The 12,611-nt window shown below is 45.3% G+C and overlaps 1 protein-coding gene across 1 annotated transcript in view; it reads left to right on the forward strand.

Moving 5' to 3' along the window:
- Positions 1 to 4,171: 4,171 nt before the first annotated feature.
- The window catches only part of FKBP1B (FKBP prolyl isomerase 1B), a 52,452-nt gene continuing 44,012 nt past the window's right edge, over positions 4,172 to 12,611 (forward strand). Inside the window, exons 1-2 of the mRNA XM_039531616.1 lie at positions 4,172 to 4,345; positions 11,621 to 11,668. Of these exons, the coding sequence (XP_039387550.1) occupies positions 4,309 to 4,345; positions 11,621 to 11,668 (85 nt within the window). The 5' untranslated portion in view covers positions 4,172 to 4,308. The remainder of the gene's footprint in view (positions 4,346 to 11,620; positions 11,669 to 12,611) is intronic.

Below are 12,611 nucleotides of genomic sequence, written 5' to 3' on the forward strand. Positions count from 1 at the left end.
TAAACCTGTTGCCTATTAATTTCATTTTCTGACCTCTAGTTCTTGTGTTATGAGAAGGAGTAAATAATACTTCTTTATTTACTTTCTCCATGGCAGTCATGATTTTATAGACCTCTATCATATCCCCCCTTTAGTCATCTGTTTTCCAAGCTGAAGAGCCCCAGTCTTATTAATCTCTCCTAATAGGGAAGCCGTCCCATGCCCCAATCATTTTTGTTGCCCGTTTCTGAACCTTTTCCAATTCCAATACATCTTTTTTGAGATGGGGCGACCACATCTGCACACAGTATTCAAGATGTGAGCGTACCATGGATTTATAGAGAGGCAACATGATATTTTCTGTCTTACTATCTATCCTTTTCTTAATGATTCCCAGCATTCTGTTCACTCTTTTGACTCGATATTTTTCACAAGAGTAAAGGTTTGCCCTGGTGTGTGGGACAAAATTTTCCCTCCTTTACCACTTCTATGCACCAGTTTGCTTGTTTCTCTCCATGCTGCAGGCAGTTGCATTTCATTGATGTTGTATGTATTATGGCTTCAGGACATTTGGGTTAAAAGGTGAACATGTAAAATATATTTAGAAAGAACAAAAATAAATGCCACGTTGTACATCTGAATCCATGATCTAGTGCCAGTTATTCATTTATTTGGGGGATTTAGAATGTCAGTTGGTTGCTCTTCCATAGTTAGATTTTTCCAGAATAATAAAAAGACTACTACAGAAGCTTATAGTTAATATTGGTGGTTTCTTGGGTTTTTTGTTTTTGTTTTTCTATTATAGTCTGAACTGCTTCCAGTGTGTCTAGCCTGTGACATTTCCCCACCAATAAAAATAGCAAAAGTATAAAGAAAATAATTTTGATGGCGAGAGTGTCTAATGTATTGCATTGTCAATTGTAACCTTTTACAGAATGACCCCATTTTAACCCCCAGTTCTGTATCAAGAAAATAACAACGCTGGACTAAATATTTTGCTTGTTTATAAGTGTGAGTGATTTCTCTTCATTTTTGCTCTCTTTGCAAAATGGATTTGTTTAAAAATTCCTTTTGTCCATTTTCTGCCTTGAAAGACCACATGGCAGAATAATCCTAAATCTTTCTGTGTTAACCCCATAGGTTGTTGTTATTATTTATATGACAGTAGCACTTAAGAGGCTGTAATTTAGATCAGGGCCTTGTTGTGTTAGGTGCTATATAAGAGACAGTTCCTGCCCCCAAACTCTTTACTAACTAGACAAAGACAGAATTATTATCTCCGCACAGAGAGATTAAGTGACTTGCCCCAGGTCATAAGGAATCTGTGTCAGAATTGGGGTATAAATCCAGATCTTCTGAGTTCCAGTGCCTTAACTCTAACGCCATTCTTCCACCTCCACCCCCTTTTCACAGCCCAGCTTGTAGGAGAAGTGCTATGATTAACATGTTTTGGCTATGTGAGTGTGTGAATATGAGTTAAGAAATTACTGTGTTAATGCTAAATAAGATAAAGGTTCATTTAGTTCTGAAAGTGGTTAGTCATGTTTCTCTCTCATCGAAGTAAGTTCCATAACCTAAGTCCAACACTTGTGAAAGTTCTGTCTCTTTTACTCATGAGCTTTCACATATTGGTCCACAATTTCATGGCTCCAGTAGTTGTTGCTGGAGGTACTGGTTAAATGGAGGTCCTGGCTGTGGATCCCTCAGGTAACCAACCCCAGTCCCACGAAAGGCTTTGAATATCAGGACAAAGACTGTGAACTGGACTCTTTATTCAATGACATCCAGATATTATTGTGATGGAGACCACATGAGCACCTTGGTAGATAAGGACCCAGTGCAAAGGACAGAGTCCCAAGATGATGTGTTCTTGTCAATCTGCACTGCTAAGCAAATAGGCCACTGTGTTTTGTAGTAGCTGAGACATTTTCAGGGTGTACTCTGTATTTTAATGCAACTCCCAGTCAGGTTAGGCAGTGGGAGCCAGTTCCAGAGGTGGTGTGAGTGACAGAGTGTCCCCTTCCTCTCTCATGTGAGTAGCTGTCTTTTGAAGCAAGAGCCACTTGGAGAAGGCGATGCCCCCACGTGCAGATCCATCTTAGGGGCTGTCGGATTCAAATGGGAGCTGATTCCCCTGAGCAGCTGCCACTGACATTCTGGCAAGTTCTAAGGCAGGTGCAGTAGAGTCCATGACACTAATACTTATAAGAAATATCAGAATCCCTATGGAAATAATAACTACAGCCATATGACTCATATAGACACTCAGGGGACTGGTTTTAAGTTACATAAAAATATAGTGATTAAGAAAAAAGTGCAAATACAGGTGTAAAATGTCAGACCAGTACAGGCTTGATGCAGATAATTCTTCCAGTTAAAAAACAAAAATGATCAGACCATTTTACAGAACCAAAGATAAAGAATTGTCAGCAAATTATTATTCCCTAAGAGCTGATGGGAATAGTGAGATTCATGTACAGATTCTTGTAGGGGGTAACAGTTTTTCAGACACAGGTATCTGAAATATGTGTATCTCTTTTTACAACTTTTAATCCAATATTATGGGAACAATTAACCATTAAATATAGGTTTTAAAAAAATTATCTGAAATATTTTTAGTGCATATTTCAACCACCCCCGCCCCCCCCTGCCTCACGGACAAGGAAACATGCACACACATACATCATGCCAAACTGGGCCATGAGTGGTAAACATCACTGTCATTTCAATCTATCCTTGGTGCAGTAAGGATTTCATGCCCTGCCCTCCCCTCCCCTCCCCTGCCCCTGCCCCTGCCCCGCCCCCACCCCCATTCCCCTCCACACAGGGGTGAAAGTAACTTACAGGACTTACCTGTACTGCTGGACTCCTGAGGGGGGCGTGGCCTCATCCAGAAGAGGCGTGGCCTCTCAAGATTTAAAGGCCCTGGTGCACCAGCTGTGGCTGGGAGCCCCAGGGCCTTTAAATCAAACTGGGACTCCCAGCTGCAGAGGTGGCTGGGAGCCCCCAGGGCTCAGGGGCAAATTAAAGGGCCCAGGGCTCCGGCCACTGCGGAGTTCCAGGCCCTTTAAATCCCCACTACAGCTCCGGAGCTGCAGGTGGGATTTAAAGGGCCCAGAGCTCCCGCGGCTGCAGGGAACCCTGAGCCTTGCCGGGCTGGGGCCGGGATTTAAAGGGCCTGGAGCTCCTGCTGCTGCAGGGAGCTCTGAGCCCTTTAAATCCATCCCCAGCCCAGCTGCCGGACTCCCCGCAGCCGCGGGAGCTCTGAGCCCTTTAAATCTGATCCCAGCTCGGCCGCCAGAGCCAAGGGTGGGATTCAAAGGGCTCTGGGCTGCCCAATACGGCGGGGAGCCCAGAGACCTTTAAATCCCCGCCACAGAAGCCGGTGCGGTCCTGAATGGTGTACTGACTCTTGCCGGTACGCCATACCGGGCCATACTGGCTTACTTTCACCTCTGCCTCCACATCTGCATGTTTGGCATTTTCATCCCCTGTGACTATCCCCTCCTGATTTGATCCCTCCTGATGTAACCAGTAATGAAACTTGGACTGCTCCAAAAGCCACTGGGAACATCTTGCACATTCCACAAGCAAGCGCCACTGCCGGTTAGAGGGCATAGAAATGAATTAGAAGCAGTGGGCGCTGGTGACACACTATGACAAACCACAGAAGCTCCTCATTAGGAAGAGAATGGGAGCCTGGTGCACCAGACACCAAAACATGTACTGGGGCCATGTATCACTGGATTGGGGACTACTGAACTGACTACATCTGACTTGAAGGATGCATTTGGCAGAGATCTGCCTTGAAGGATGCATTTGGCAGAGGCAGTGCATTCTTCTAGGCAGACAGCACTAGCTTATTCCCCAGCACGGGTGGGGGGGGGCATCTTCTGCAGGGCTATTTAAGGAGTATATGCTGTGTGAGGAAGGAGCAAGTACTTGCAGGAAGGGAATAGTATTAAAGTGTTAAGTCCTTAAATGCTTCATGCAGCAGCAAATCCCAGCCAGCTACAGCCTGTGAGGCCAGCCTCCACTCCCATCTCCCAGCCCCTCTGAGGGACCTGCCTTTCCTGTGCAGCTGGGAAGGGGGATTGGGTGACAGAGTAGGCAGCCCCCACCCATCCCAGCTTTTGCATTGGCTGGAAGCGCGTGATGGGCAGCTGTGATGCTCCTTGTCAGTCAGCTAGGAAGGGGGATGCGTTCAGCAGAGGGGCCAGCTGAGCCGTGGCGTGGGGAAGGCAGGGTAGTGCCCAGCTGAACGCAGAGGGTGACCCAGGCAGCAGCAGCAAGAATTGCTCAGTGTTGCCGCAGACCAGCAGTGCGATAATGGGAGTGGAAATTGAGACCATCTCCCCCGGAGACGGTAGGGTCTGTCTCTCTCCTGATTTGCTTTTAAGCGGTACTGGGGTGACTGTGATCACAAGAGAGGGAGCCCCCGGCATCGGGCGTGGGGGCGGGATCCGGGATCAAGGGGCCGTGCAGAGGAAGGGTTTCTGGAGGGGGAGTGGGACTCTCGGTTCGGACGAAGAGGGAGCCCAGGGGGTCTCTTGCATCAGGAGAGTGAGAGAAATCTGAGATCAGAGGCAGCTCCTTGCCGGGATACTCTGGAATCAGAAGAGGAAGGAGTCCAGGGGTCTCTGGCTTCAGGAGTGGGGGTGGGAGGTGGATCAGAGAAAGGATGGATGTGTGGTCAGAGCAGAGGGGGCAGAAGTACAAGGGTGCTTTGCATTGGGGGTGGGGATATGGAATCAGAGGAAGCTCGGGAGTCTCTGGGTTTAGGAGCGGGATCTAGCATTAGAGAAGACAGTGAGCCCAGGGTCTCCGGAATCAGGAAGGGTTATCTGGAATCACTGCAGCCTCAGGGGCTCTGGCATCAAAAGGTGACATGAGACCAGATGAAGGGGAGCCTAGGGGTGTCCAACAACTGAAGAAGAAATAAAAGACTGCAGGGTAGAAAGGGGTGTGGGTGACATCCCTAGTATCAGGGAGGGTTAAAGCCTGAGGGTTCTGGGATTAGATGTTTGGGGGGGAAGGTCCCTGGGATCAGAGGAACAGAAGGAAAGCCGACTAGGTACTCTGGGATGAGTAGGCTGCAGTGTCTGCTGCTCCTTTGGTGGCAACAGCAGAGGCAGTGAGTGGTTTGGGATATTTAAATGGCATTTGCTGACAGCTGCATAAATCGAAGTGCAGTGAAGTAATTTAGTAACGAGAGCAAATTATACTCCAGTGCACACCCATTTTAAAATGTGAGCCTTAGCAGTCAGCAGCGAAAGCAGGTTCACTTCCGAATCGCACACTGGATCAGGCATTATTGGGGTAGCAGCAGCAAGACAGTTAATTTCTGTAGAGGATGGAAATCAACAAAATAAATGATTACTGATTAGTGTGGGTGGCTGTGGCAAAAGTTGGCACTTAAGGTGCACAGTAACAAAGCTTCCCAAATTTATTTCCAAACCTTTTCATGAACCATAGGCCATTTATGTCAGAATCACTTCGGATAGCACCAGCATTTTGACTGGACTAGCTGTTTTCTCCGCTTTTAAAATACTATTATTGCACCTATAACACTTTATAATGGCTCCAGATTAAAGAGTGTATTAATCTTTGATTTTTATGGGATCATTTTTTCAGAGTGGCTGCTCCAATCTGGTGTTAGAACATCATACCATAACTCTTGAAGACAAATGTCATTACCAGGAACTCTACTTTTCTGTGATAATAACTCCAAAATTCTCTAATAAAAAGATAAAAATCCATGTTTTTCCATCATTAAAATTAAATGCTGAACTTTAGTTTCCCGAGCCACAATATATATAGCTATCAGTTGAACACAATGTTTTATAAATATATTTACAGCTTTTAAACTGTCAGACAGAGCCCTGCCACCCAGGGCAGAGAGCCGGAGCCGCGCCCATTCTCCTGATTAGCTGATCTGACCCCAGTCTCAATTAGATTGGATAATCAGGGTTCTGCTATACCTGTTTTTATCTTTTCACAAAATGTAAAAACTAACGATTCTCTGTAAAAATGTAAATCTCTAATTTTTCCATGGCAAACGGATTTCTAGAATCTCTTGCCATTACTAATATAGAGCCATACGTATCTATAGAATAGGCCAAATTCATCCTCGGCTTAACTCTGTTGGCCCATCATTTCCTGCCTTGCTTAGGCCTTTTAACTGTCTTCTCCATCTACCTTGTTTAACTCTGTGGGCCAAATTCTGCTCCAATTTATAATGCTGTAAATTCAGAGTAACTCCACTGATGTACGTACTGTTATTCTATTGTAAGTGTAAGTAAGGGCAGAATTTAGCCTTGTCATTTTATTATTAATCTCTAGAGTGTATTGGGATATGGTTTGTCTGAAAGATGCTCTTCAAAATCAAGTTATAAATGTGATTTCTTCTGGTTGCAAATCTTAATCCAATCCAGTTGATTTAAACAGTGTCATTAAAACCAAAACCAGTAAGCACTATTGCCTTCAGATCCACTCAGAAGTCAATTTGCTGTAGTGACTCGTTGATGGTCTTAACATCTTTGGGCCTAATTCAGCCTTGGTATAAGATGATGCATCTCCATTGGTACAGTATTACACCAATTTATGCCAGGGTGGAATATGGGCCACTGATCACTTGTATCACACTCTTTCTGATCTACTTCCACGTTGAATGGTGTATCGTACCTGGTGCTGTTATTAGTTGTGATTTTACAGTAGTGCCTATTGTGATCGGGGCTGCATTGTGCTAGGCTTTGTACAGACAGGTAGAGTACATTTACACTGCAATGTAAGCCCAGGGTTAGTGGGACTCGAATTCATGGACCCTGGCTTTAAAAGCTCAGGGTTTGAGCATCCACACTCATTGGTGACTTTAGGGAAGAATTTTTGACCCTGGGCCCCACACCAGGGCTCCAATCATATCCCAGATTACCTATATCCCCGAGTCCAACCAATCATATCCCAGACTACCTAGCACACTCCTGAAATATGATCACTCTCTAGCCCTTGGTGCTGCAGCATGGGACAACTTGACTGTCCACCCCGCACATCACAAGAAGTTGCTGCAGCTCACCAACACATTCTGCTGAGCTGTCCTTTTGGTCTGCACACTCCCAGCAGTCAGAACACGAACATGGAGTCATCGTTTGAAGAACCTTTCTTGCTTGGGCTTTTGCTCCTGTTTCAGGAAATGGGCAGAGCTTTCATGAGATGCTGGTGGACATTTTGGTGGCATTTTCTGACCCATTGAAGGCACCTGCCAGAGCTAATGATGGAGAAGGAGGAGGAGGATACAGACAGGGAAAACTCGAACCGGCTGATGCTCCTCATGACTTTTGGTATAGCTGCTGATGCCCTCTATGTACACCAGTGCTTCTGGAGCTGGGCCACAAGCCCAGATTGGTAGGATCACATCATCATGCAGACCTGGGATGATCAGCAGTGGGTCCAGAACTTTTTCATGAAGAAAGCTACATTTCTGGTGCTTTGTGAGCAGCTTGTCCTGACCCTCCAGCATCTCAACATGCTCATGAAGGTGGCCATATTGGACCTGACGCAGGTTGTTATAGCTATCTGGAAGCTGGCTGCCCCAGACTGCTATAGGTCTGTTGCGAACTGTTTGGTGTTGGAAAGTCAACTCTGGGTAAAGTGGAGGCAGAAGTTTTTGAGGCAGTCAGGCATGTGGTTTACCCAAAGGTGATGGGCATAAACAATGGGCAGCAGCTGTGGCGGAGATCCCTCGATTTGAAGATGATTGCTACCACGGATGTACATATGGGTCCTGAGATGACTCAGGAGTCCGATCTTGGAACCACAGATCCGCCCACAGTAGGTGCAGACATTTCCTGTCGGGCCAGCTGCCTTCTGGGAGAAAGTTCTTTCTTTTTGCTTCCTTCTCTCCCTCTTTCCAGCTTTGAGGGTAAAGTGCTTCTTCTTGAAGCGGGCCACTGCCTGATGGAGGATGTGGCACCATTGGGGTTGGTTGGTGGCTTGCTCCTCCCAGCTTGTGATGTCCACATCAGTTTTCTTGAGATACGGTTTTAATGTGTTTTTGTAATGATCTCTGACTGTAGGTCAGCTGAGAGTAGAGGGCTTGTTTTGGCAGGTGAGAATCTGGCATCCACACACAATGTCCAACCCAACGGAGTTGGTGCATAAGGATCATTCCTTCAGTGATAGTGACATTGGCTTCAGTGAGGATGCTGGCGTTAGTGCAGCGAGCTTCCCACTTGATGTGAAGGGTTTTCCACTGGTCGATAGTCTACCTTCATGGACAGACTGGGACACTATTCCCACCAAATGGCATTGTCATAAATGGAGTTACTGTCCCTCACTACTATTCTGGGGAAACCCTGCATACCCCCTTTTTGCCCTGGCCTAGGAAACCATATACTGATTTCAGAGGTCCTGGCAAAAGAAAGTTTAATTACACTCTCCGAAGGTGCAGAATGGTGGTTGAATGTGCGTTTGGCAGCTTGAAATCCTGGTGGCATGGTCTATAGACCCATTTGGATTCCAGTGTCATCAGTGATGTCTGATTTATTGTGCCTTGCTGGGCTCTTCACAGTCTTTGTGAGGTCAAAGGGGAGCCATTTGCCCCTGAATGGACCTATGACGGTAATGGACTGCTGAGCCAGTACACTCAACCAGAAAGTGCACTGGTCTCACAGCTGGAACAGGCAACGGAAATCAGGGATGCCCTGTGATCCCACATTATGGACTTGCATGGACCAGTGGAAGAAGGAGAATAGTACATTTATGAATGTTTTTTAATGTTTACAGTAAATGAGGCACTATCACACCATTCAATGAAAGGGGGTGCACTGTCACTGTACACAGTGAATGGGGGAGGTATTGATTGTCATGAATTTTTATTTCGGATGACATGACTGTTAATGTAATGTGTGTGGGGGAGCAGTGCATTTACTGCTGATTGCTGTACATAGCTGTATGGAGAAATTGTTTGGATACAACTTTTGCCTTACCTTTGGTTATCTTTATGATTCAAAATACACATTATAAGATGTGATGTATTGAGCGCAATAAACTTTCCTAATAAAATACAAGCCTATATTTGTATTATAAAAATAACAATATTAGAGCATTGCCAGGCAGGCCTGCATACCAAAACAACAGTAAGAAACCAACACCACCCAACCATGGAATTGTCCAAAGTGCTCCTGGTATGCAGCTCATGGTACTGTAGACTGGACTCACGCCACGGTGTGGGCACAGCAGGAGCCTGCAGTCTTGTGACCATTAGCGAAAACAGCCACTCAAACAGGTTTTTCTGCTGCGCTCTCACATCCTCCTTCAGCCGATGTTCTTGTTCCTGGGACTGAAATGCAGGAACCGTGCTGCAATTCTGTCGTGGGCATGTGTGCTGCTGAAGTATGCAAACTTATGGTAACTGAACAGCACATCTATGAGGGGAGTGGCTGGTCAGCTACCGAGCTGACCCTGGAAAATACATCCTTCCTCAAAATCTGACTACCTATCTGGAGTTCCTGCTATTGGAAAAATTTGCAGCTATCATCACCCAGATTGCCCCATGCAGGACCCTTTCACCCCACACCTGGATCCCCCCACACTAAGCCCCTCCACACTTTGATCCTGCCAGGCTGAGCCTGCCTGCCCACACCTGGATCAGGAAAGAGGGCTGGGCGTGCGTGTGAGACTCTGTCCTTCTCGCTCGCTGTGCCCAGTAAGGAATCTGTTTGTCACAAAAACATTTCCTGAATCTTTTTTGTTGTCTGTATTGTTACAGACATACTTGCTGACAGGTATTTTGAAAGAAATTATCAAAATAATTGCAAATGGTGTGATTATACTTTGTTATTTTGACAAATAAAATATTCAGAATTTTGCAGAATTTTAAAATATTGTGCACATAATTATTTTTTTGGTTTAGAATTTGTAATTTTTTTGGTGTAGGATTCCCCCAGGAGTAATCTGCCAATCTAAATAGGCCAGACAATAGGTTGTCAGGAGCACCACCACTACCATTTTGTATTGTGATTCTCTGGTGAACCTACCTGTCTCAATGCTTTGCCTATCATAGGCTTTGTCCTCCTGCCATTTGCTGTTCATGGTGTTTGGCTTTGGCACACTACCTTGTTATGCATTATTGGGTATCTCAGCTCATAGCCTATATAATGCACAACACATTAGCACACTACATTCAGTCAGAAGAGGCAACAGAAGACAGGCGGGATCAGCTCATGCTCCTACCTGAATCCCCAGTTCATGGTTTCCTGACCTTGCTATTCTGTAGTGGTGGGGCCTTCTGATGGATTATGGATCAAAGTTCTTTTGAATCTGGGGCCTCTGTCTGCCAGTTCAGATACACAAATCAATGGTGCCATTACTAGGAGGGATTTGGGTGCATCCTGAAAAATTGCCCTGTAGCTGTATTTTAGCAGTATATAGAGTGGGAGGATGGAGCGGGTAACTCTTATCAGTGGCAGGGAAATCATTCAGACCTCTTTCCCACGGTGTCAAAATATTAACAAGGGGCTACCAAGATCTCTCTTCACCCATCACTGCTTTACTATCTCATGTGACTGCAGATCTGAAAATGCATTTGCAGTGTATGAGATAGGATTTTTTTTTAAACCATTGCCGCTTGCTAATTATATGTGTTCTTATTAAAGTAGACTTAAGTAAAAGGTATTGGAATTATGAATACAAACACATTACCACATCTTCATAGTGTAATCTTATTCATTTGTGAACAATAGCAAAATATAAATTCAGTGAAGTTAAAGATTATTATAATTAAGGCTAAGATTTATTCACGGGTATTTTTGGTAAAAGTCATGGACAGGTCACGGGCAATAAATAAAAATTCACAGGCCGGCCTGTTCATGACTTTTACCAAAAATACCCCAGACTAAATCTCTACTTCTGGGGCCCCATTGCTGTGGGAGGCCCCTGCTGGGGAAGGGCCCTACTCCAGTGCTGGGCGTTGACTGCTCGGGTGGTCCGCGGGGCCAGCTGCAACGGCCGCTGCTTGGGCAGTCCCCAGAGCCAGATGCCCAGGGTTTCCTGAGCAGTGGCCAGTGCGACTGGCTCCAGAGACCACCAGAGCAGCTGGTCCTGGGGCACTCCAGCAGCGGCCAGTGTGGCTGGCTGTGGGGCACCTGAGAAGCTGTCCCAGGAGCCAGCTGCTTGGGCAGCCCTGAAGTCAGCTGCACCAACCGCTGCAGAAGTCATAGAGGTCGTGGAAAGTCATGGAATCCGTGACTTCCCCAACCTCTGTGAAAGAATCGCAGCCTTAATTATAATTCATTATGTCTTTCCAAAGGCCATTCCCCTGCAGTTGTAGGATGTAATCTGCTGTCAGAGGACAAATCAGATGTTAAAGCTAATAAGAAAAGATATTAGACTTGACAGAAAGGAGAAACCACATTAATATAAGAAAACACGTCTTCCTAATCTAAATAGGGGACCTTTTATCTTAAACCATTTCACTCCCATCCTGAATATTGGTGACTAAGATTAAATGACACCCAGACTCAAAGCAGCCCTAGAGTCAAACCTCAGTTAACCTCCTGAGCCCACCTCTCCTAAAAGCTAAACTTTCCCACACAGGATGGTTAATCAAAGACATATTAAAAATATACTTTTCTATTTTTAACAGGACGGACATTTCCAAAGAAGGGTCAGACGTGCGTGGTACACTACACAGGTGAGGCGTGTTCTGAATGTTCTGTCCAGACGGCTTTGCACTTTGGGAGCCGTTTGTCATTTCAGATTTCATGATCATATTTTTTCCCCTTCCTTTGCCCCTTCTTGGCCTTTTAATATTTTTCTGTTGAGTTTCCTGAAGGCATCACTCTTGACTGGGCAGCTCCAACTACAATACCTATGTGTACAAGCTGTTCTTTGCTAAGTGGAATGTTTAATAGCGTATGGTTAATAAATGACACCGTGGGCCTGATTCTCTGCTCCATTACACTAGCCATTGAAGGCAAGTGGAAAACACGTTACACAGCGGAGGATCAGGCCCTCTATCTCCATCATCTTGGACCCTGAGGTCATTAATTGAGATGCAATGATATTCCTTCTTTCTTTTGGCTGTGTATAAGATAAAAGTATGTATCCCAGACATTAGGGCTAAATTCACCCCTGTGCGGGGGAGTTGTGGGGGCAGTACAAAGTCCTACTTTGAGGACTTAAATGGGTTTTAATGTTGCCTGTTGATGCTCTTCCATTGTGTATAAATACTTAAAGAGTCATTGGGCTAAAGAGAGTGAGTATGATTCTGTAGCCTAGTGGTTAGAGAACCCATCTGCGATATGGGAGACCTGGTGTTTAGTACCCTACTCCAATGACTGTTGTGTCTTGTGTATTTAGAGTATATGCAGTTTGGGCCAGGGACTGTCTCTTACAATGTGTATGTGAGCACCTAGCACATTGCCCTGGTCGCCGTTGAGTTTGCTAGGTCATACTGTAATATTGATAATAATAACAATAAGGGAATAACAGTGGCCTTAGTACTGGTGTATTTCAACATTAGGGAGGTATTTTTCTACAGTTCAGGATAGTTTCTTAAGATTAAATTCAGTGAGTTCTTGGTGTGGGGAATCTGTAGTGTCAACTCTTCAAAGCAGGCTGGCTGGAGGTAGGGT

The sequence above is a fragment of the Mauremys reevesii genome, linkage group 3 (assembly GCF_016161935.1).
Source record: "Mauremys reevesii isolate NIE-2019 linkage group 3, ASM1616193v1, whole genome shotgun sequence".
NCBI lineage: Eukaryota > Metazoa > Chordata > Testudines > Geoemydidae > Mauremys > Mauremys reevesii.